The sequence below is a fragment of the Sinohyriopsis cumingii genome, chromosome 18 (genome assembly GCF_028554795.1).
Source record: "Sinohyriopsis cumingii isolate HCF-2022 chromosome 18, ASM2855479v2, whole genome shotgun sequence".
Classification (NCBI taxonomy): Eukaryota; Metazoa; Mollusca; class Bivalvia; order Unionida; family Unionidae; genus Sinohyriopsis; species Sinohyriopsis cumingii.
The window spans coordinates 21,323,166-21,348,188 of record NC_142978.1 but is presented as its reverse complement, the minus strand read 5'-3'; the positions used below and the strand labels follow the sequence as shown (position 1 = coordinate 21,348,188).

The 25,023-nt window shown below is 35.0% G+C and overlaps 1 protein-coding gene across 1 annotated transcript in view; it reads left to right on the top strand.

The window, feature by feature from the left end:
• Nucleotides 1–25,023, top strand: part of LOC149776196 (adenylate cyclase type 5-like) — a 153,172-nt gene that overhangs the window by 39,618 nt on the left and 88,531 nt on the right. Inside the window, exons 3-6 of the mRNA XM_089942519.1 lie at nt 167–316; nt 5,318–5,439; nt 14,483–14,722; nt 20,851–21,009. Coding sequence (XP_089798645.1) covers nt 167–316; nt 5,318–5,439; nt 14,483–14,722; nt 20,851–21,009 — 671 coding nt within the window. The remainder of the gene's footprint in view (nt 1–166; nt 317–5,317; nt 5,440–14,482; nt 14,723–20,850; nt 21,010–25,023) is intronic.

Genomic DNA, 25,023 nt, shown 5'->3' with positions numbered 1-25,023 from the left:
ATGTGTTCCAGTGAAGTTGGATTTTTCAAATTTGGTACAACATTCAAGAGACCACTTGATTGAACGTGACTCTTTTCAGTCCAAAGGGTTATTACATGTACCATCTGGTTTGAGTGCAGACTTGTAATGTGATATTTACCTTCTTCTTTTTTTTGTCTAAGTTTAGCTTGGAGCCAATATTCTCATCTTCATATGTACCAATATTGCCGGAATTTTCACCCATTACCCAACAGAAGTTGCTCAGAGACAGGCATTCCTGGAGACACGGCGTTGTATTGAAGCAAGGTTGACCACACAGAGGGAAAACCACCAACAGGTATAAAAACCTTAATAATAATCACCAAATTGTCACCAGTTTCAAATTGTACATAGTCTACTGTTGATTCATTTAATTTAGTGGGTATAAAATATTACCTTAAGATGACCTATTGATAAAAACATAATGGTGTTGTGGCCTTTTTGACTTAACATTTGCTCTTCAGCTTCATTGTTTTGGCATGGGCATCTATGGTATACAGTCACATTTAATTTCCCAGATGGATCATTGTTTGATGTATCTAAAAGAATTTGTGTTTTTTTTTTTGTTACTGATAAGAAATAGTGAATTATATTATGGTATTAAATAACAAAGTTCGCAGAATATTTATTTTAGGTATACTGTACAATGGAAGATTTTCTACACTGATAAGTCCATACATTATACCCCGTTATTTTAACATTTTTATTTATTTAATTTTAAGTTAATGTTCAGTGATTATCTTTTTAAAATACAGTAGGACCTTAAAAAGATCAATGTTTTACAGAATTGTTGCTTTGAGTTCTTGTTCATGGGGTTTTGAATGTTTCTAGGTAGTAGTGATGAGTGACATGGGGACAGAGTGGTTTTACAGGCCCGAATTGTTGCTTTGAGTTCTTGTTCATGGGGTTTTGAATGTTTCTAGGTAGTAGTGATGAGTGACATGGGGACAGAGTGGTTTTACAGGCCTGAATTGTTGCTTTGAGTTCTTGTTCATGGGGTTTTGAATGTTTCTAGGTAGTAGTGATGAGTGACATGGGGACAGAGTGGTTTTACAGGCCCGAATTGTTGCTTTGAGTTCTTGTTCATGGGGTTTTGAATGTTTCTAGGTAGTAGTGATGAGTGACATGGGGACAGAGTGGTTTTACAGGCCCGAATTGTTGCTTTGAGTTCTTGTTCATGGGGTTTTGAATGTTTCTAGGTAGTAGTGATGAGTGACATGGGGACAGAGTGAGTCCTTTTTGAGTTTCTGAGTTTTATGCTTATTGGTATTTGAGTTACCAAGTCTTTACAGTATTTTTAAGACAAGCCCTCTTGGCCTGTCATAGAGTAATTACACTATATACATTTTATCTGATAATTTTACATTAAAAATATTATGCATTGTAATTTTACATTAAAAATATTATGCATTGAATACGTAAAATTTACCATTCACAATGTTTACGTGAATCTTAAAATGTTATGATTTGCATAGTTTTGTCATTGTAACATATTTCCCTATACTATAACATTATCCCCAATAGTGTAACATGGGACCATTCACTGTAACATTATCCCCAATAGTGTGGCATTTTAACTTTCACTGTTACATTATCCCCAATACTCAAACATTATTCCCAATAGTGTGGCATTTTCCCATGCACTGTAACGTTATCTCCAATAGTGTAGCATGGGACCATTCATTGTAACATTATTCTGCAAAGTGTAATGGTTTCCCCATTCTGTATACTTTAACATTATCCCTCTTTTGTAACATTATCCCCTATACCAGAGGTCAGGAAAATGTGGCCCATGGGCCTGATCCAGCCTGTGACCTGGTTTTATTTTCTAATTTACATCATAGGGTGTGGCTTTCAAAATTTCTCTTTCCAGCCCATGCCCTGGAAGAAGTTGCCCATGCCTGCTGTATACTGTAACATTATTCTCACTAGTGAGCACTTTCTCCTGTCAGATAACATTATCTCTGTAGTGTTATATTATCCTCTATAGTATAACCGTATCAGTGTATTGTTATATTATCCTCTGTAGCATAACATTATCCCTGTAGTATTAGATTATCCTCTGTAGCATAACATTATCCCTGTAGTATTAGATTATCCTCTGCATCATAACAATATCCCAGTAGTGTTACATTATATTATTCTTTGTAGAATAACATTATCTGTGTAGTGTTATATTATCCTTGGTATCATAACATAATCTCTGTAGTGTTATATTATCCTCTGTATCATAAAAATATGCCAATAGTATCATATTATATTATTCTTTGTAGAATAACATTATCCCTGTAGTGTTATATTATCCTCTGTATCATAAAAATATGCCAATAGTATCATATTATATTATCCTTTGTAGAATAACATTATCCCTGTAGTGTTATATTATCCTTTGTAGCATAACATTATCCCTGTAGTATTAAATTATCCTCTGTGTCATAACATTATCCCTGTAGTGTTACATTATCCTGGGTAGCATAACATTATCCATATCATGTTATATTATCCTCTGTAACATAACATTATTCCATATTGTGGGATATGTACGCACTAAAAAGCTTGGGTTGCAGCATTCATATTTTTTCCTCTGACAGTTGCCCAAATATCATAAAAATATCTCTGTAGCATTATATTATCCTCAGTATCATAACATTATCCCGATAGTGTTATATTATCCTCTGTATCATAAAAATATGCCAATAGTGTCACATTATACTGTTCTTTGTAGAGCAACATTATCCCTGTAGTGCTATATTATCCTCTGTATCATAACATTATCCCTGTAGCATTATATTTTCCTCTGTATCATAACATTATCCCAATAGTGTTAGATTAGCCTTTGTAGCATAACATTATCCCTATAGTGTTATATTATTCTCTGTTTCATAACATTATCACTGTAGCAATATATTTTCCTCAGTATCATAACATTATCCCAATAGTGTTACATTATATTATCCTTTGTAGAATAACATTATCCCTGTAGTTTTTTATCATCCTTTGTATCATAACAATATCCCACTAGTGTTACATTATATTATCCTTTGTAGAATAACATTATCCCTGAAGTGTTATATCATCCTTTGTATCATAACATTATTTCAATAGTGTTGTTATCCTTTGTAGCATAACATTATCCCTGTAGTATTAGATTATCCTCTGTATCATAACATTACCCCTGTAGCATTATATTATCCTCTGTATCATAACAATATCCCGATAGTGTTACATTATATTATTCTTTGTAGAATATCATTATCCCAATAGTGTTATAGTATCCTTTGTATCATAACATTATCCCTGTTGTCTTATATTATCCTCTGTATCATAACAGTATCCCAATAGTGTTACATTATATTATCCTTTGTAGCATAACATTATCCCTGTCGTATTAGATTATCCTCTGTATCATAACATTATTGCTGTAGTATTAGATTATCCTCTGTATCATAACATTATGCCTGTAGTATTATATTATCCTCTGTATTATAACAGTATCCCAATAGTGTTACCTTATATTATCCTTTGTATCATAACATTATCCCTGTAGTATTAGATTATCCTCTGTATCATAACTTTATTGCTGTAGTATTAGATTATCCTCTGTGTCATAACATTATCCCTGTAGTGTTACATTATCCTGGGTAGCATAACATTATCCCTATCATGTTATATTATCCTCTGTAGCATAAGATTATTCCATATTGTGGGATATGTACGCACTAAAAAGCTTGGGTTGCAGCATTCATATTTTTTCCTCTGACAGTTGCCCAATATAATAGGCTTCCTCTTAATCTAACAGCGTGTCCCACATAAATAGATCCCATGATGAAAGTATATGTACATTGTACATGCTTTTTTGTAATGATCTAGATTGATTACCTGGCACTAAAGTGTAATATTCTCTCATGGTATAGTGAATGTCAATGTGGTCACATATGCACATTTATTCATATTAAATTAAATAGTAATTTTTGTTCTAAAACTTAATACTAAAATAGTTTAAGTCTGTTCAATCCTGATTGTTCAATGCTCTGCACTGTAAATGTCATCAGAAAACTTCTAGACAATAATTATTGATCGCTATGAAAGTTTACAGTGGTAGTCATATACTAAACTGAGTCAAGAAAAGAGGATGTCTGGCATGTCATAACAAATAACAGGCTGTTATATTGCTTTCATTGTGACATAATATCACGTGACATTCGATCTGGTTTGTACTGGATCACACCTTTAGGTTGACCTTATCCAAAATGTCCACCTAATTTAACATTGATTTTGTGGTAGGCACTTTTTGGGGTGTGGAAATAATGACCCTCAAAAAGAATTTGGATGTATGAGGATCCCAATGATGTATGTGTAATCGAATTCTGATTTTTAACAAATTGGTAGTTCTGCAATCATGCACCCTGGAATAGACCCCAGTAAGGAACATGCAAACCTTTTAGTTCATGCCATGACACCTGTAAGTGAAGAACATACTTGGACATAAATGTTAAAATGCCTCCTGATGTCATTGGGCAATAAAACAGCTTATTTCATTCAGTATTTTTGGGCAACATTGCCCAGTGACGGTGACATGGTAAATGAGTTAAACAGGTACTTCATCTTTTGGTATTGGAGTATCCAGCCAATGAAAGAGGGTTTCATATACATTGTAATAAAGACTATTTGTCACATGGCAGATGTATATTGCACCAGTTATGGTGCTGTTGTTATACATTGATGATTAGAAAGTATGAAGGATTCATGGTAACACAGTACTTAACTGTTTCACCACTTTCAAAATAGTCTTTAATGACAAATCGGTCGCAAAATAATGTCATTATACTTTTCAGGGCCCATAACAGTACAAAAACAATTTTTTTTGTTCCTTTTTGCAGGAGAAAGATTTGTTGCGTCATGACAGTGCTTGTTTGTAATTGATATAAAACTATCATTATCTCTTTTTAGAATTCTCAGTTGTGTGTTTTTGTCATAATATTGACATAATATGAAACTTTGTATTTCCAAATGGGGATAAAAAAAATTTTTAATTAACAGGGAATTATTTTGAGCAAATGAAAATTAATGGAGTGAAATGATAATAGACTCTAGATCATTATGTTAATTGTATTGTATTGATAAAATTTAAATGAATGAGCCTTTTAGTTCTCAAGGGAGTAGAGAGCAGTACAGTATTTCCTGAATAATTAGTCCATTTCACATATATTAAGGATATTAAATTTGCCCTGTTTAAGAAGGAAACAGAAGCAAATTGATTTCACTAATATGATGTTTGTGTCTCTTTGATACAAATCAGGAAAGGTTGCTGTTATCAGTGCTGCCGAGGCATGTTGCCATGGAGATGAAAGCTGACATTGCAGGAAAACCCAAAGATACCATGTTTCACAAGATTTACATCCAGCGACATGAAAATGTCAGGTAATAAATAAAACTGATGATGCTGTGGGTACACACTTGTGAGAATTTACCTAATGGCAACCAGCTTAACCCTTATAGTGCCATTCACGTCTACTTCTGGGATATCATTGCTTGTAACCAAACTGATCACTCATCTTTTTTTCCTTCTACTTGCCATCCTGGAAGAAAATATAGTATTATGTGATAATAGCTTGTGGAAGTAAGTGTGCATACATGCTACTGAATTTTATCCATATGTATGACTTGTATAAAAAAAATTAAAAATTCATAGATATTTCTTCTTGCCTGTAATTGAAATTTTGCATGCCCAGCAGTTTTGAACTTCTGTCACTGCCAGTCTTGTTTTTGTGTGTGTTGTAATCTATTGATTTTTTTGTTGTTGTAGTCCAGGTGTCTATGATATTGCTGAACAAATTATAGACGACTACCTCAGACTGGTATGATTGGAAGTCATTTATATTTTTATATAACAGTGTTAGAATTTTTATCTAATTAACCAGACTTAGAATTTTTATCTTCCATCTTAAAGGAGACCAGAAACCAATGGAAATATAGAATAATAATAAAAGTACTATAGCAGAAAACCTTATTCTGAAGTATCATCTGCGACTGTAGTGCCAATATTTAAATATTGGCCTATCTTCTAGCAGCTGAATTTCTGTGACCTCGTATGCAAAATTTCCGCACCTATTCGGTTACTTTCGGGATGTGATGTCATAGTAGTGACTCCAGCAGCCCAAGTGGGAGTTGCCAGAGTTAAAGACAATACCGTTTTGCGTTGCTTACGGGTGTAATAGAACATTAAGAAAAGCCTGTGGACATATGTTTTTTTTTCTTTTCTGAAAGATAAAGGCATCATAAAAGAATGGGTACATTATTACAAACGAGTCGATTTCAAAGCAACACCATACAGCACTATGTGCTTGTTACATTTCTCAAAGGAATGTTACGAGAGGGATCATGAAAAAATAGCAGCTCAAAGATACGCAAATGCTAGACCTAGACTAAAAGTTGGCGCTGTTCCAGACATACCTTTGGACATTTTAAATCCTGTGAAAAGAGTTAAACGTGTGAGTTATGAAAATAGGCAGAAGGACAAGTAAGTGACCACAAAATGCAACAATCAAGCCACATATCTTTTATCTAAAACAGCAGTGCTAAAAACAAATCTGATAGCCGGACACCCTGGGCCCCTTATGGTTTTAGTTCCGGCCCATCCTGTATTCAAAGTGAGGTGCCCATCAGGCTTGTCAAAACAAAGATGTTTGCCTGAGGAAACTTTAATCGCGCTGGTGAAATGAGTAAATGTATTTTCAAGATGTTGACATACATGCCTTAACACGGCACAATCTAGATCAGATCACCACTGTCCTAGGTGAAATTTAGATTTGATTTTAATCAAATGGAAGCTTTGCTAAGAATAAGATTCTAAACCTGTCGTGTTTCGAGAAAACACAATTTTCAGTAATCTTATAAAAATTAAAATTTAAAGGAAAAAATGCATTGTATACATGTAGTATGCATAAACGGTAATCTGTATTAATTGGAACTGATATAAAACTGTTCCTTGGGCAGTTTAAAAAGCAGCGATTAAAAAAAAAGAGGTCAAAGTTTCACATTACTGTCTGACATTAGAACGGGGTTGGGACTATTGACCCCCTCCTTGCCCCAATGTGCGACCGCCCATTTGACATGCCTTTTCTCGCTGTGATATGCCTTATTATTCCCCCATGACAAGCCCCTTTTGCATATTCTGGTCAGTTCTGGCAAAATTGCAAAATAGCTTAAGTTTTGATTTAAGTACACAAACAATAAAGCCGGTGTGACTAATGAACAGAATCCTTATCCTTGCATTGATCTTGTGAAAAGGACTGCCCTTCGGACATACTTCAAAGAAACCATGTTCGACAGTGTGTGTATATGTAAGCACCAGCAATTGATTACCAAATAAACGATGCCTATTTTGTTGTTACTTACGATGCCATGGACTTCATTTTAACAGTTCAAATCTGCAGTCACAAGTTACCGTACATGTGGCAACTGTTTTTCTCAAGTTTTATGCCCCACCTTATTTCCTTAGGTTTAAGTCTTAATGCATGTAACACTGTTTGCTGAATAAAATATTTATTCAGAATTAGTTCTTTAGGGCCACATATACTGCATGGTATATTTTGTTTTATTCCTTGTAATTTAATCATGGTATAATTAAACTTTTCATATACGGTAGAGGAATGTCAGGTGTTAACTGGCCGAGTTTCTTTGGCAGAAATGGAGATGTGACTTTGTTTGCAGAGAAAATTTCAATGTGATTATTCATTTAAGCTAATTGATGACAATTTTATTCTTTTAATTATTTTTTTTTACTATAGTACTGTTGTAGTTTTTAAAAAGTCTGAAATTTACTTGAATAATGTTTAATCTTCATGTTCTATTTACTGAAGAAGAAAAAAACTGTTGTATGATATTAATTATTTCATCCAGTGCCGGGTTTAGACGTGTGTGCATGTGATTTGAATTTTTAACGTAGCTTTAACAATTTTTCAGTCATATCGCTACGATGTCAGCAGTGTGGCAGTTTAGACTGTGGATTGCATACGTTATATTTAAAAATGGTTTGGGGTTGGGTTTTTTTCTTCTGACAAATGAAAATTGACAGACATAATGTAATAATCGAGACTTCCCTGCGCGAAATTGAGAGATATTACGAGATCGGGAAGTAGATGAGGAAATACCCCCAAAATTGGGAGGTTTTTCTCCCGGCTTGAGAGTTGACAGGTATGAACTGTCTGGGCTTGTGGAATTTCATTCAGGACTTTAGTTTATTTAAGTCACCAGCCTGGGGCCTGTGCCTAACAAATTTCTTTTAGCACTTACCAGTACAGTACATAAACTATTATATCAGACTGCAGATTCAACTTTTGAATGTGCAACCCAAATGTGGTCTCCTGTCTGCCTCGCTCGCCAATGTTTATGTTTGTATTCGAGGACTGGCTAGTATAGCATCACGGAATTGTCTAGAGACCTCTCTTAGAAAAGGCACATAGACAAGATAGTGCAAGAAGGGAACAGTTAACCTTGGTTTCCTGCGCCGCAACCTCCAAATCAACAATGAAGAAGTAAAACGTGCGGCATATTTCACTCTGGTTCAACCACGTCTTGAGTATTGCTCGACTGTGTGGAACCCACATAGTAAAGATCTAACAAATAAGATAGAGATGGTTCAGAGGAGAGCGGCTAGGTTTACCACAAATAAATATCGTAACACTAGCAGTGTCAGTGCAATGCTCAACCATCTCCAGTGGGAATCACTCGAATCCAGGCGAACCAAGGCCCAGCTAACCATGATGTACAAGATTGCGAACAACCTAGTGGACATACCAGCAGACAAATACCTGACCCTGGCATATAGTCAAACTAGGGCAAACCACAGGAAAAAGTTACAATTAAAGTCAGCATCAACAAATTGTTTCAAGTTCAGCTTCTTCCCATGTACAATAGGGACTTGGAACAAATTACCATCAATAATTGTAGAAGCTCCTGACTTGGTACCTCACAAGCAGGAGCTTTCCAAAATCACATTCTAATGAACTAGTCAGCTACAAGTAAGACCTAGTGATTCTCAGGGCTATGCCGGTTGAGGTTCCATATCTCATTGCCGCTACGGTAGCCGGATTGGTCTGAGTATGAAGGGACGAAAACGTGCACTGACACACTTTTACTTATTTCTGCCTTTCCTATCATTACTCTTCTGACTGTCCTGTCACTTCCATCTTTACTTTATCTTTGACCACGTACCACCCGTTGCTTAATAGTCAAGTGTGACTGCGTCAACGTATTTATAGAATGAGAGACGGTACCACGTGATCTGTCGTCTCATTAAAACTCGGAAAAACTCGGCAATTTACGGAATTGTGGTATCTTCCACGCAATATAATCACTACCCGCTTACGATATTTAATTTATAAACATTGCAGTCGAATTAAAATCTGTAGAGAATTACATGCGTAAAAGGAAAATTTTGATTTCTAGTCTCCTTTAAGTGAGGGGTATAGCTATAATAATAATAATAATAATAATGATTTATTTATAGGGGTTGACTCATTAGTTTCCATGGAGGCCCTCTTAAGGAGAGACTAAAAATACATATTATATGAAGATAGAAATAATTACTATTTATTTTAACATGTTTAGCATTAAAATGCTAAATTCCATTATCTATTAGAAGCACATACATGCTTATGATATCTTTTCTTAAATACTCTAATATTTTCAGCAGATTTTACATGTAGTGGAAGTTTGTTCCACAGAACTGTACCAGAGTATTAAAAGCTCTTTTTAAATTGCTCTGTTCTTGGTTTTGGTGCTAGATGGTTTCCGTGTGATATTCATGTCAACTGGTGTTGTGTTAAAAAAGGCCTGAATAAGTCTTGAAGATACTCTGGTGCAGTTCCATGTAGACATTTAGATAAAAGAACTGCCTTGTGAAAATCTATCCTGTCATATATTGTGAACCATTTGAATTCTGTAAATAATGCTTTTGAGGACGATCAACAGATGTATCTAAAATTATGTGTGCTGCTCATTTCTGAAGTTGATAAATTCTGTCAAGGTCAGATTTAGCACAGTTTCCCCATACATGTGAACAGTAATCCATTGATGCAAGAATACATGACTTGTAGTATAGATTGCGAGTTTCCACAGGTAAATATATCTTGATTCTGCTGAGTAGGGTAATTTTGGATGACAGTGTTTTACAAAGCTTATCAGTATGGTCATTCCATAATAAATTATTTTCTACGACACACCTACAAGCATTTCATGTCTGACATTTTCTAATAGATGATTATTTATTGCAAGAGATAGTTCTGGGTTCCCTGACTTGTGTACCTTTTGTGATGTCCCCAAAATCATACATTTTGTTTTACCTTCATTAATTACCATCCTATTTTGTTGTGCCCAGTTTTGGATTCTAATAAGGTCTGAGTTTAATCTTGTTTGTATAACTTAAGTATCAGAACTAGATATATGCAAAGTTGCATCTTCTCCATACAGATCTACATTTGTGGATTCGTTATTTAATGGTTGATCATTGATATAGATAAGGAAGAGGAGAGGGCCCAAAACTGAGCCTTGAGGGACCCCTGAATGAATAATGCGAGTTTGAGAGCTAATATTGCCAATGATTACTTGTTGATACCTGTGGTTTAGGTATGATCTAAACCAGTTTAAAGAAGGATTGTCGAACCTGTAACAGTTCAACTTTTGCAGCAGAATTTCATTATCAACAAGATCAAAGGCTTTCTTGAAGTCAAGGGAAACAATCCCAGTCATATGTCCATTATCCATTTCCTTCAGCCAAAGATCAATTAATTTTGTATGTTCTGTTTGTATGTTTAAAAAAATGTATAGACCTGAATGGCTACATCCTTTTCAAATCATTTTGACAATACAGATCGAATTGATATTGGTCTATAATTCCCTGGATCCTCCTTTTCTCCTTTCTTAAAGATAGTTGGGGATAGCAGGACTGATCCATAACTCAGAAAAGTATATGGGGATTAAATTGAAGAATTACATGACGAGAAAGAGCAGTACCTTATTTTGAATTATAGTCTTACATAGCTCCATACGAATACACCTTTCTCTTTGGTCAAAACCTCAACAATATACAGTGCTAACTGCGTATTCCTCTATCCCAGCATGACTCATGGGAGGGAAGCAGCTCATAAAACTCACCAAGAACTAGGGGTGAAACAATACTCCTGTGCTGTATTGATATGATTTAAGATACAAAGCCTATACTACAATACATTATCGATACATATACCAACTTCATGCCATTTCCGTTTTTAGTAGGTCTCTCAGTGGTAAGTGGTGCCCTTTGACATACTGTTAGAATTTCCATGCAGACAGACATAGACTTAGCATTAGTTTATCTGCCATTTTCATCCATGACAAGACTACAAAAAATACTTTAAAACTGTCTGTCTGTTGTTAGTCAATTTAACCCAACCATTTGATCAGGTGCATGATTCTTCTTAGCCACTATGCCCTTTGTTGTGCACCGCAGGTATGCTTTAAAAACATATTATTACCAATTTCATGTCTTCACTTAGACTTGGAAGACATTGTGTTATCTTCAAAATATAAGAAATAGTGCAAATTTCTTTGTGCAAGGAAAATCTCAAGAAGAACAAGCCCTGGTGTGATAGTGGGGATGAATAACAACAAAATCTATCATATTGTACTTCAGGCTAACGCAAAACAACTGCTATAGCCACAAACACTTGTTTTTGTTTAGGGAAGAAGGAAAACTACTGACAACATCCTCTCACATTCTATTTTGTTTAAAAATTACGCTTGGTGACAAACTTGTGCGGTTTGAAATCTGCACCTTTGACAATTCTGTACTAATTTTGTTTATTTATCCTGGTGGAACATTCAGTTACTGGTTAAATATCACAACATAAACAGAGACATTCTAAACTTGCTTCCCATGTATGATTTCAATACATTAGCAACCATGTAATAGCTATTTTTATGTGAAGTTTTTCTGTTGCTTTGTCAATACTTTCTGTGTGTTATGCATGGAATAAGCTTCATTAAGTTCTGATTGGTGGTTAATTGTTTACCCTGAACTAGAAGAAACAATAACCACCAATCAGAGTATTCAGTGTAACATATTTCACTGCATGACACACCGGAAGTGTAGCCATCAAGTTAAACTCAAGTAGACAAATTACAAATGAACAATGTAACCACACATAAAAGTGGTTATTAAATGTTGAATGAACTACTTTATTACACATGGTGAACACATTTGGAATGCTTCCTTTATGCTGAACAATCATGGACTTGGGATATGATAGTTAGCATGGAATCGAGGGGGGGGGCATTATGAACCACATCACCTTGTGTTAATTTGTAGACGGTGAGCAGGTGTTGTCAGTAGGTGTTTCATTTCAACTGAGAAATTAGTGCATGTGCCTGCAGCATTGGTCTCAGGTGAATTATCAATTTAAAAAATAAATAGGTAAATGACTAATAATTATTCATGACTGCTGAATGTTAAAATAACTTGTTTAGGTAAGTATCATTTTGTATTGATTATCCACAGCATGTATCAATATGTGTATCAGTATTGCAAATGTATTGTGTGCATATATATATATATATATATATATATATATATATATATATATATATATATATATATATATATACATACTTCAGCCCAATGTTGAACATCATTGATATCATTGCCTTTAACACTATGCATGGCTAGTGTGGCTAGTGTATCATTTTGTTTATTAGGTCAGTTGCAGAAAGAGATCTTGTATATGCTTTATTCAATATGACCATTTAGAAGGAAGAGGGAATCAGTGGAGTCAGGTTAGAAAAGTGTAATGGGAGCTTACTCTTCTAGTACACGCATGATACTGTTTAGGATTTCATTTTTGTGCACTAATTAGAATGACCTTTTAAACTTTACCAAATATATATGAGTGATAATTAAAAAAAAAATGTATAGCGTATTCATTATGTTGAATATGGTCCATGTCAATCTATTAATTTCATTTCTCTTTGTAGCATTTGTACAATGCATTATTCAAATAATTCTTTTTAGGCAAAGGAAATAGCATTAACCCTCTTAAATTTGATATGCCTCTTTCCATGTTTTTTTTGAGGCTGTCTTTGCAAAGAAAACAATCCACAGAGTATAAGTTTTTGGTAATCCACAATGATGGCAATGATGAATGAAGTTAGTTTAGGTATTATAGATCACATGATGTCTACTTAATTTGAAACTGACGACTTCAGTTTGTAACATCAAAATCAATTTGAAATTGAGAATTTCAATTCATAACATCAAAATTAGTTTGAAATTGACAATTTCAGTTAATAACATCCAAATCATTATAGCAAAGAGCAGATAATTTGAACAGTTTTTTACATGATTAGGAGATGGGAAGTTTCATTATTCCTGCACTGTGTCTTTTTCATGCAGTGTAATGAGAAGATTAACAAGGATTGATAGCTGCATTAAAGATTTTCCATTCCTGAAGAAAGGAAATTGTCTTCTAAAAATCTGGCTTCACATCCATTGTGTGGGTCTGTTTCTGGTTTCTGTGATTTGTAAATAGTTAAACAAGGAATGTGATGAACAGTGATAAAACTTCCACACATCCATCGTGTGGGTCTGTTTCTGGTTTCTGTGATTTGTAAATAGTTAAACAAGGAATGTGATGAACAGTGATAAAACTTCCACACATTTATTGGCTTAGAATATCTCAGATTTATGAATTTGTTTGGCATCATAAAAATGTGAAAAATTATTTTACACATACCGTGTATGCTAGTTTATAAGTCAAGTACAACTTCAAATAACAATGATCCTCAGATCTGCCATATAATAAAATGGCCTACAGATCATGCTCTGTGTTGTTTGCTCCAATAATTACTCCTTCCAAACTGCACAGACCCAGATCTACTGGTGCATAATGTGACAGCAGATCTGGGTCTTTGCAGTTTGCAGTTTGGACTGGTCTTATAAGTAATTATATATTATGGTAATCTATAGTCATTTTAATTTGTGAGTGGCTCTACATGTTTGTAATAAAATATGAATAAGATTCTTTCTCTATGCATTGATTATAGTACATATACATATACCGTGGGCCAAAACAACCCAAAATGTCAGAGACAGGATGACCCAGTAATTAGTTTACTGCACTAGCAACCAAAAGGATAATTTTTTAATTTACGGTTGGACCAGCCTGGATTAGGTACCATGGCACTCTACTCCAGATTCTCATTGTACTAAAAAATGCTACTTATGTTGCAGTGCCAAAACAAGTGTGTATTTATGCATATATATATATATATATATATATATATATATATATATATATATATATATATATATATATATATATATATATATATATACTTAATCTCCTAATGTTGTGACGATCTCTCGTTTTCATAGAACTATTTTTAAACAATTGAATTTTTTGCACTTTTGAAAATATATTCTTCACAGCATTCTGTTTGCGGATATGTGTGGGTTCACCCATCTGGCTTCACAGTGTACAGCTCAAGAGTTAGTGGAACTGCTGAATGAACTTTTTGCCCGTTTTGACTGCCTTGCTGCTGATAACCACTGTTTGCGTATAAAGATCCTGGGCGACTGCTACTATTGTGTCAGTGGATTACCAGAGCCCCGCCCTGACCATGCCCACTGCTGTGTAGAGATGGGCCTGGATATGATTGATGCAATATCGTAAGACTTTGATGTAACATAATCTTGCCTAGGATAGTGAGATGTATGAATCACTTTTCAGGTGTGTCTATTTTTATCATTAACAGATGTAAGTGTTATGTTGTGTGTGTATATATATATATATATATATATATATATATATATATATATATATATATATATATATAGCTTATTTTTTGTTCATGATTATAGATTGTAAGGGTCATTTGTAAAAAACATATATCTAACTTTTGTCCATGATTGTAGGGTATATTGTATTTTATTAGACCAATTTCAAACTTGTTTACCTTGGTTTGCGTTCCAAACATTGATTTTACCTCTGTAAATAATATGGTCTTATTGATTTTTGTCAGGTTGATTCTCTAAAATTTAAGTAAACAGACTTGATCTTGTTTATGAATTTGATGGAAATTTCCATTCGAAATGACCTGATTCCAGGACATTCAGTTGTGTCATAAGTCAGTTATCAGTCTGTATATAAAGAAGTAGAAGTAAACAGTTCTTCATTCCTATTTAAATATCAGTCTTTTAGCTGTGTTCAGTCATTATTTATTTAAATTATTCATTGAAATTGCAAAGTGCTCATTGATGTTTTGGACTAAAACATTACTTTGAGATTATTGTGAATTCATTCAAAGACATTTCAGATTATATCATTGTCATACATCAACACTGTTAGCACATTGGCACACTTAATGCTACTGGTACATAAGCATGTTCAAAATTGGAATTCATTTGGAACATCACAGAAATTAGTTTGGAACACTCTTAACTTTGGACTTGGATAGAACTTTTAGGATTATTTTACAAAACTGTAAGTTACTTTTAATTTTTCACTTTGTATTCTAGGTAAATAAATTATTTGTTGAATTTTTTGTTAGCTGGTTGGATTTTGCTTTTTTAGCTTATGACTGTATAGTTGTAACATAAGGTTTTGTGCTAATTTAAAAATACTGAAGGTTGGGAGGGTGTATATTTATTAGGATTAGGTAAGTATTATCAAAGAGACATATTTTGCTAGAAAAAATAGGTTTCTTCTTCAAATACATTACAGTCATTTACCTCTGGAGAATAGGTAAGAGGTGGAGGGAGATACATTCCCTTACAGGAGAGACCATCTCCAGTCCCCTTAGGTATGTGAGACAGCTTCTTGATAACCCAGCTGGAAATTAGACTCATGTCAGGGAGTGGCTTCAGAAGGTAAAAATGTTTCCTCCTGCAAATCTAGCAGAAATCATAAAGCTGCATGTTTATGAAGCTGTCAAATGACCTTGAAAGGTAACATTTTTCACCAAAGGTGAAGGTTCCTTCAGTTGGAATTGAGGCTTTTAGGATGAAAGAGCTCTGATGAAACTGAAGAAATGTACTCACATGTCTCTCCCATGGCATGGATAATTACAGTATGAGAACAGTTTCACTTGTATGCATTATTTGTGGCATATACATTTGTGTTGATATACTGTTCTTTTCCTCTTTTGAGGACAAAAGGAGACATTTAAGGGCATACTTATTTAGATCCAGACATGCAGGTACAGTAAGTTTGGGTTGGAATCAACACCTGTCATCATGGTTGCTTAGCTCAGATGATGGAATATCTTGATTCCTGTGGTTCTGTAATGAGATAGATGATGTTATTCCAAGATTTCCTATATGAGTGGAGTAATTATAATGAGGAGACACTAAAATTCTTTTGATTCGTTTATCACCTTCAGAACCTGAGGTGTTGAGAAATATATACATGTGGCCATTCCAGTCTATAGAATGATCACCAATTATCCAATCCTTTGGGTCAAGTACTTGTGAGACGATGCTTGGAATTTTGGCATTTCACCTTGTTGCCAGTAGGTCCATCATAGGTCGATCCCATTGAGCATCCATTGAGTGAAAACTGAGGGATGAAGAGACCATTCCATTTTGTATTAGTTCCTTCTTGTAGGACAGTGAGTCTGCCATTACATTAGCCATCCTAAGATATGCCAAGCTAAATGTGGATTTGTCAATAATCACACCACTTTAAAAAATCCCAAACAAGAATACAGAGGTCTGGGTACTTGATTCTAATTTTGGTGTTTGAGGTAAGGCACCACAGTATGTATGTTCTCCAGCCACCAATGAAAAGCTTTCAAATGGTTTTCATCTCGAGGATGTTGATATTTAAGTAATGAACCTGAGGGGGCCACACTCATATGGCATCCTGAAATGGTAGGAGACATGCTCCTCCTGTTTGCATCCAGACTGATTGTGGTTGCCAGAAGTTGTACTTACAGAAGTATTCCCAACGTGAGTCCAGAGTGGTTTCCTGTCTTTGAGATGCAGCCTTTTATTGTGCAGATTGTGAAAGTTGATCCAATGGTCCAAGATTTGGCCCCCATTTAGACCACAGAATCATTGTTATGGTAGCCCAGGAATGCAACCAGGGTCTAAGATGTCCACTGCCACAGGAATTCCCTGGATTGCTTCTTATAGACAAGGAATCTACCATTGCATGAATTCAGTTCTCTTTCTGGGGGAAAAAATATTCTTTCTACTTGAACATTGATTCTAAACCTAGCCAACCAAAATCTTGAAATGGTTCAAGGTAGATGTGCTTGTTGCCAAGGAAATTGAGAATGAAAAGAAGGATAACATGCAAAATCATGACTTGCTCCAGAATATATGTAGTCTGCTGATTTGTAGCCAGTTTTGTAGGTGAAGCACAGAACTTCTGGAAGCCATGTGAGTGGTGACATGAAGTCCTGCCTCTTGCAAGTCCACACTGATTGCATAGTCACCATAATGGATATCACTAAAACCTATTGCATTCCATTGCTAACCCAAGAGCATAACAGAGTTGATTGAATGCACTTACGTTGATGACCAAATGATAAATACTCCATTGTATCTGAAAGAACTCTGGGCAAAGGTTTAGGACGTGCACTGAATGTGATAACAAGTCCCTAAGGAAACCACTTTTGGGTCCTCATGTCATCATGGCAAATTTTCCCTATTCAGCAATGAAAGATTGGAGCTGCCTCCCTACTGGGATCTATGATAAGAGGGTCATGTTATGTATGTCATTTGTAGTAGGGAGGGTCTCATTTAATGCTGATGAAAATAGTTGATCTCCCTTTGACTCTTCCACTTAGTTTGGGAGAACTGTGGTTTTATATGGTTGAAAATATGGATAGTTCTCGTTTCTGTGGCATGTGCTTTAGGGACATCCTTGCTATCTTTTATTGTTTGCCATGCAAATACCTCTGCTGTAGCCGGGACTGAGGGATGGAAGGAATGTATCTGGCTTGCAGCAAATTCCATCAGCCTGATCGTTAAAGAGATTATGACATTATGAATCAAGTCATTGGTATCAAAATGGAAAATAGAAGGCATTTGAAAGAAAAAACATCCATAGACCCTTGGAAAATTACAATGGATGATGTAAGCAGTCCCAAAATGTCAGATTGTGGAAGCAGTTTTAAGTAGTACTATAGACCCAGTAGATGATATTGAGGAAAGAGGAGGACAGAACTCCTATGGGAGAGGGCAAATAATGTGGTCAGTCCAGGCCTGCAAGGCAGAGTTTAACCATTTTTGGATTAAGTTACTGAAGTTTATGTCTGTTGTGCTACCTGTGAAGTAGTTGGATAAAAATGTTGTGGCTGGTGGCTTATCACACTAGGCTGCACTTATGAGTTAGATCCCATTAAATCTTAGATATCAGTAGGTAGAGGCTCACTTTGGGTGGCAGAGGCTTGAGGGTGAGAGAAGAGAAAGATTTTGGAAACTGAGGCACCAATATGTACATTGTATGCTGGAAGTGTGTTGAGGTACTATGTGGGTAAGATTGATCCATGAGGGTGCCTATGTAAACTAGATTTTGTCCACAGAAAGTGCCTGGCAACACAATGCAGGTTAGACTGATCCATGAGAGTGCCGGTATAGACTGCGCATTGGCAGGAAAAGCTTAGCAGCACTATGTAGGCTAGTCTGCTGTATAATTGGTCTCATTAGGTGGGTTCTTGGGTATTGTGGCACTAAACTGAGCATCATAAGCAGGAAGTGCTTTGCAGCATTATATGAGTTGTGGAATTGGAGAAGTTCATTTTCTGGTTACTGAATGTATGATAGTCATGGTCATGGCCCATTGCAATCCATTATATGGTTGAGTCCGGTCATGTAGGAACATGGCCATCTTGGCTGGAATGACATTGTCCAGTTCTTGAGGTTGAGATGGGGTACGGGATATTGATCCACGTAGCTGGTCCATAATTCTGATATGCAAGACTGTAACTGAAGATGTTGTTGCCCCAATCCCCTCCAGTAAATGCTATAATTTGGAACCCTTGCATGCACGCTGATGTTTTCACCCTCAAGCTATTCTTCTGCATCTTTTCCTTAGTACCCAGTGAATTGCTACCCATTGTGTTCCATCCATAATTTGCAAGTCTGATATGTATTCATGGAATGACAGAGAAAAACTATGCATGTTGAGCAGTTGTCAGACTGGTCTCATCCATGGTCTAAATGTGAAAGTCAAAATAAAGCAGACCATATATATACATAGTTCAGTGAGTGTCCTGCTTTAGGAACTGATGAGTGTCCATGTAGAGTTACAGACTGATGCTATAAAAACCTATAAAAGGAAGCACATGTAATATACAGGTAGAGAATTATGGTGTCACTATTAATTTTTACAAAGTGGAGGCTAAATAATCAATTCTGGTAGCAGGTAGCCTGTAGGAAGGTCATTTTAGACTGCATGTATATACAGGTAAAATCACCGAAGCATCACTTATAGTAACTTCATGTATGAAGTAAGAGTCCTACAGTATTCATTAAAAAATAATATTGGTTATTGCTTGAAAATTATCCATTATTTGTATTCTTTCTTTTAAACAACCTCATTATAGTGCTCATTAGAATTTTGTCTGGTGAAGAAAAGGCAATAATTTAATTAACATATTGTAGTTTTAACAGTTATCAGAATTGCTGTATATGTGTAGCATATTTGTAAACAGAACAACTAAAGGCTTTTAGAAGCCACGTTTCTTTCAAATTTCATAAATCTTATGGAAAGTTCATTCAGACTGGGAGCATGTGTAAAGGATAGTTTTGGATATAGGTTAAAAATGCCTGTTTTCGATATATATTCAAAAATGTGCTATTCTTTAAGAGAAAAAAAATGTACATTATTATGAAAAAAGAAGAATTTGAAATTAGTGTATTATTCATGCCCTGCATACAGACTTATAGGTTGCGATTAACTCCAGACTGTACAGACCCAGATCTGCTGTGACATATTTCAGTGGCAGACCTGGATTTATGCAGTTTGTTTTTGGAGTAATAGTAGAACAAGCAACATAGACCCTGATCTGATGTATATATACTAGCTGGACAAGAACAGAGGGCATGATGGTCAATCATTTATGCATTGGTTATGGCCATAAATCTTCGATTGTGTTTTACTTAGTAGTTGAGTATGTGATATCCACACCAACCTTACTTCTGCCCCAGAATTGTATTAGGGAGATATTTCTTAATATTCAAATCAAGCAACACCTGAACAGTTAATGAACTTTACAGGTGAGTGCAAGTGCAAAAGTGGACATGAGATGACATATACTTGAATAAATAACAAGAAAAGGTGCAAAGTTTTCACGAAAATCTATTACTGACTTTATGGGATGTAAACTTACACACTCACCCCCTTTGTTTTTCTTGGCTTTCCTGGAGTGGATGTTTACTGACTTAAATTCTACACCTGTAATTTTCACAACATGGATATGTAAATTTGTAAGAGACATATATGTATATGGTTGAATAAGTAAAGAATATAGTATATTATATTTGAACACTTTGGTAATTTGTAATTTTACCAGTACTTGTCCTTGTATATGCAAATACATTAAAGTTACAAATGGGACTTGGCATGCATAAAAAAGTTCCGACCTTGTTGATCACATATAATTATAGGGTTTCTGAATCTATTATTTACTTTAATTAAAATACAGGCAATTTAAAGGCAGAGTGCAGTTTTAATTTTTTTTCTCAAAATGCCCAGTGCTGATGGACCTTGTACTACAAAACTATGTTGCACTTCAGATGTTAAGCCTTTTCTTTCAGGAAAATTTTGCTTTGTATGATATTTGCAGATTGATACGTAATGTGACAGGAGCAGATGTGAACATGCGAGTGGGTATCCATTCAGGACGTGTTCATAGTGGGGTCCTGGGTCTGAAGAAATGGCAGTTTGACGTCTGGTCCAATGATGTGACTTTAGCCAATATGATGGAGGCAGGGGGAGTACCAGGGTAAGTATTCTCATGGCCAGTATTCAGGTTCAGAGGTCATGGTTTGGGGACCAAAGAAGCAACAGTTTGATGTCTTGTTTAGCAAGATGCTTCCCAATTACAGCCGATAAAATTCAGGGTTTAAGATTTAAATTTAATTATTTAGGGGGTTGGGGTAGTAGAGGTAAAAGGATGTATGTGAGGATCCAAGGTGCCACTGAGGAACTGTGGAAATGCAGGTGTCACTGAGAAGCTAAAAATGCAGGTGCTACTCAGGAACTGTGGAAATTCAGGGCAGCTGTGGCTCACTTTTATGTTTGATCAGGCAGGACATAATTGCCAAAATTATGAAGGTATCAAGAGTTAAGGCTTTTAGCATGTAAAGGTGTATTTCAAGGTTTGAGATCCCTTTAGGGATATTTGGTCTGAAGAAAAGGAAGATTGACATCTTTTCTATTGGTAATATTCTTTCATTTGTGGTGATCATTTAGGGTTGCACCATGGTTAATCTTGTAATGTTATAATGTCAAGATAAGTGTCAAACTTAATGTATTAAGGTCCAGGGTCTTACTGCAGAAGCCTGGGTGCTAAAGAAATTAAAATTATCACTAAAAATAAAGGTAATGCCCAATTCAGTTTATTGTGATACATATGTTCTTGTTCACATTGCGCTGAATTATTTCGGAGGATTGCACTTTGTCTTATGTAATAACATAGAATACATTTTCTGTTGGCTATGTAGGAGTCATAATGTTTATGCAAACTACTTATTTTGTGAGCATAAACTCTACCATTCTTTCCACTTATCATGTTTTGAAGATAATTGCTTCTGAAAGTTCTTGTACATATAGTTATAAGCAATTGGTAGTTTTCTTTTTCTTGTCCCAACAGTTATGAACTAAGTAAATTAACTTTAGAAATTTATCAGAAGCTTTTAAAAATTATTTCTTAAAAGTATTTATAGTCTGTGGAAAAAAACAAAATCATTTAGTGCTTGGTTTTCATGTTTATGTCGGCTGGTAATGGTAGTCATTGTCATTGTAATTATTGAAAAGCTGCTTTCTTTGTGTAGAGGTGCTACTGGGTGGTGTGGTTGATTGGTGGATTGTCTGCTTTCTTTGGTTCTCTGTTATCTAGGAGATGATTGCCCTTGGTGTTATTGAGTAAATATTAATATAAAGTGTGAAACTATTAGGTGGAATAAATAGAGATCTGAGCAGATATATATAGAACAGAATGACATGAACCCCTGTACATTAAATAAACAACAATTTAATCAATTACATAATACCTGTGATAATACATTACATTAGGAAGATACACATCTTTTTTAAATAAATCTGTCACCAAATTTCAAACACATATAAATTTATATAAATAGCCAATCTGTTTTAAATGATAGAATTGGTTCATCATAGAATCGAGTGAACAATCAAAGTCTTTGCCTTGTACAATTTCATAACCTGCTGATTTCCACTCCTCTCCAACTTCACTGCGGTTGTTCCACTAGGTCCTTTCACTTTTTCCCTTCTCCAATCTCCCTACTGTCTTGCCGCTTTTCAACCCTCAGACTTAATGTGGGTAGGTGGATACATAGGTACATAGATACATAGATACTTGGATCAGTAGGTACATGGATATGTCAGTGGATATGTCAGTAGATACATCAGTGGAGCTATTTCCCCCTTGTGCTTTCAAGCTTTGTTCGCTTCTACCGCCTGAATTGTGTCCATTAACTTTCCAGACATCCGGTCCCTTTAACAAATGTTTTATGAGAGAATTTCTTCCAAATTCATTCGCAGAGTCTCCTATATTTTAACTCTTGCAGGAAAATTGCAGACTGACTAGATTTTTCATTGAGAGCAATTTTAAAGACCAAGAAATTTTGTGTGGGAACCACTCCCCTTTTCTAGCGTAACCAATCAGGATTAAATATATCTACTGCCTTTTATAATTAGGTGCCAAAATTGTAGTCAGCCTGACTTCTGGATTTCCAACAACTGATTTTGGTCAATTTCAAATCTGACATTTTTGATACAAAAATCAACGTTAACTTCTTCCTTACAGTTTGTGTGACAGTTAAATTGGTGAATTCTTAATTAAGAATCACTTCCTCTCCCAACACAGATATTAGAAATCATTACAGTATAACGATTTAACAAGCACTTGTCCCCATAAATCTAATTAATTGTTCCCTGGCCCAAGTGAATGTGCTGTTCATAGATCAACAGAAATTTGCACCCTTACACTTTGATTAGTGATGCGATTCTATACTTTATGCAAATAATGCAAAGATTGTTTTCTCAAGATAATGAAATCAGTCTGAAGGCTGTTCCTTTTAAACATACATGATACCCAGGGAAGGTAGTTTTTAAAAAAATATGTGCCAGGGTACTTTGATTTCACAGCGTTCATATTAAAATATAAGAAATTTTAAATTGCATCTGTGTGTGGGTACCCCCACTTTAAAAGTGCCTTCCCTGGGTCCCATGTATCTTTTAAAGGAACAGCCCTAAAAAAATAATCATATCATGCTTCTAGTTGTATCATTATAGCTGCTTGCCAAGTCAATATATCAGATGTGTGATTAACTGAACAGGAAACCAAGCTGTTTATCTGGCTGATTTGGGATTACAAGCCGTAGCTAGACTAAGACCTGCTTGTTGAACAAAGAAAACAAGATAAAGACAAAATTGTTTAATCCCCCTGCTTTGGAATTAGAAGACGTAAAAGTGTTCATTAACTTGCTCTGCTTTTTGAACAAACAAACAAAGACCAAAGACAAAGCTCACAGTTGAGTACAAGTGATACAAAACTAGTGTCATGAAAATGGCTGATGAACTGAAATGTTCCAAAACTTTCAATGCAAAAAGTATCTTTAAAATAATTGAGTGTGTTGCAACTATTATGGTCAATATGGTAATATTAAATTTCAGGTAATCTCTAAATCTTGCAAATAACATAAGATGTATCTTCTAATACAATCAACCAGCTGATAACAATAAAAAGTCTTATTTTTTATTGAGAGAGAAAAATGTATACAAATTCACAAAATTTAATGGCAAGTACATCAGGTTCATCCTGCTTGGCCAATACTAATGGAAGATTCTGTTTTTATTAAGTTGTGACCTCTGGTGAAGATCCCAAATTTGTAAGGAATACATAAATTTGCTGAATTGTACTTATTGATGATAACAGCTCACTATTTTGTTCCATCAGTTATAGTCAGGAAGTTCTAGTGATCGATGTAGATTCTTTTTAAAATTATGCATGTTATCGTTGCATTATTTTTATTCTGCAGTTTATGTTTTAATCAGTGTTTCCCCTGGCTACCCATGACTTCAAAGTTTGGATTTGTGGCTTGAGGGGATTTTATCCCTCAAATCTATGGCATGATGTCTTCTGCCTGTTACTTAAAATAAATTGTATTTCTAATAATAGGGCATTTTCTATCTTAGCTCTTCTGGCCTCTTGACCTAGAAAGGCCAGTCAAAGATATTGAAAGGGGCATAAATCAATCTAATCTTGAGAGGTAATGATTATTCAAAAAGTGGTTACCTTGCTTTATTCTTTGACTTTGTATATAAAATCATTTCAAACAATATAGAAAAGACTCGTGAAACATAATTTCCTATTTTAAATTCTCATTTAAGAGATAAAGAGAAGTAAATACTTTAAACATATAAAATTAAGATTACATGTATTTAGAGTGATTTACTTTTGATCATAAAATATGGAACATGTTTATCAATAACATGCAAATTATGTTTTGACATCACTTTGATCCAGTTTAAAGTAACATTAGCTGAACCCTGGAGATCAGTGATATTATCATTACTTTGATTTTATACATGCCCATTTCAGATTTACAGTATTTTCATCAAGCTGTTTTGATACACTTGTTTATTGACCATGTCAGGTTATAGTTTGTACCATAAAACACCATTTTCCATTGTGAGATTTTGGTGGCGAGGGTGGAATAAGGACGTGGGGAAATGTGTTTCCAGTAACTTGGATATGAGTCAGGAGAGTACA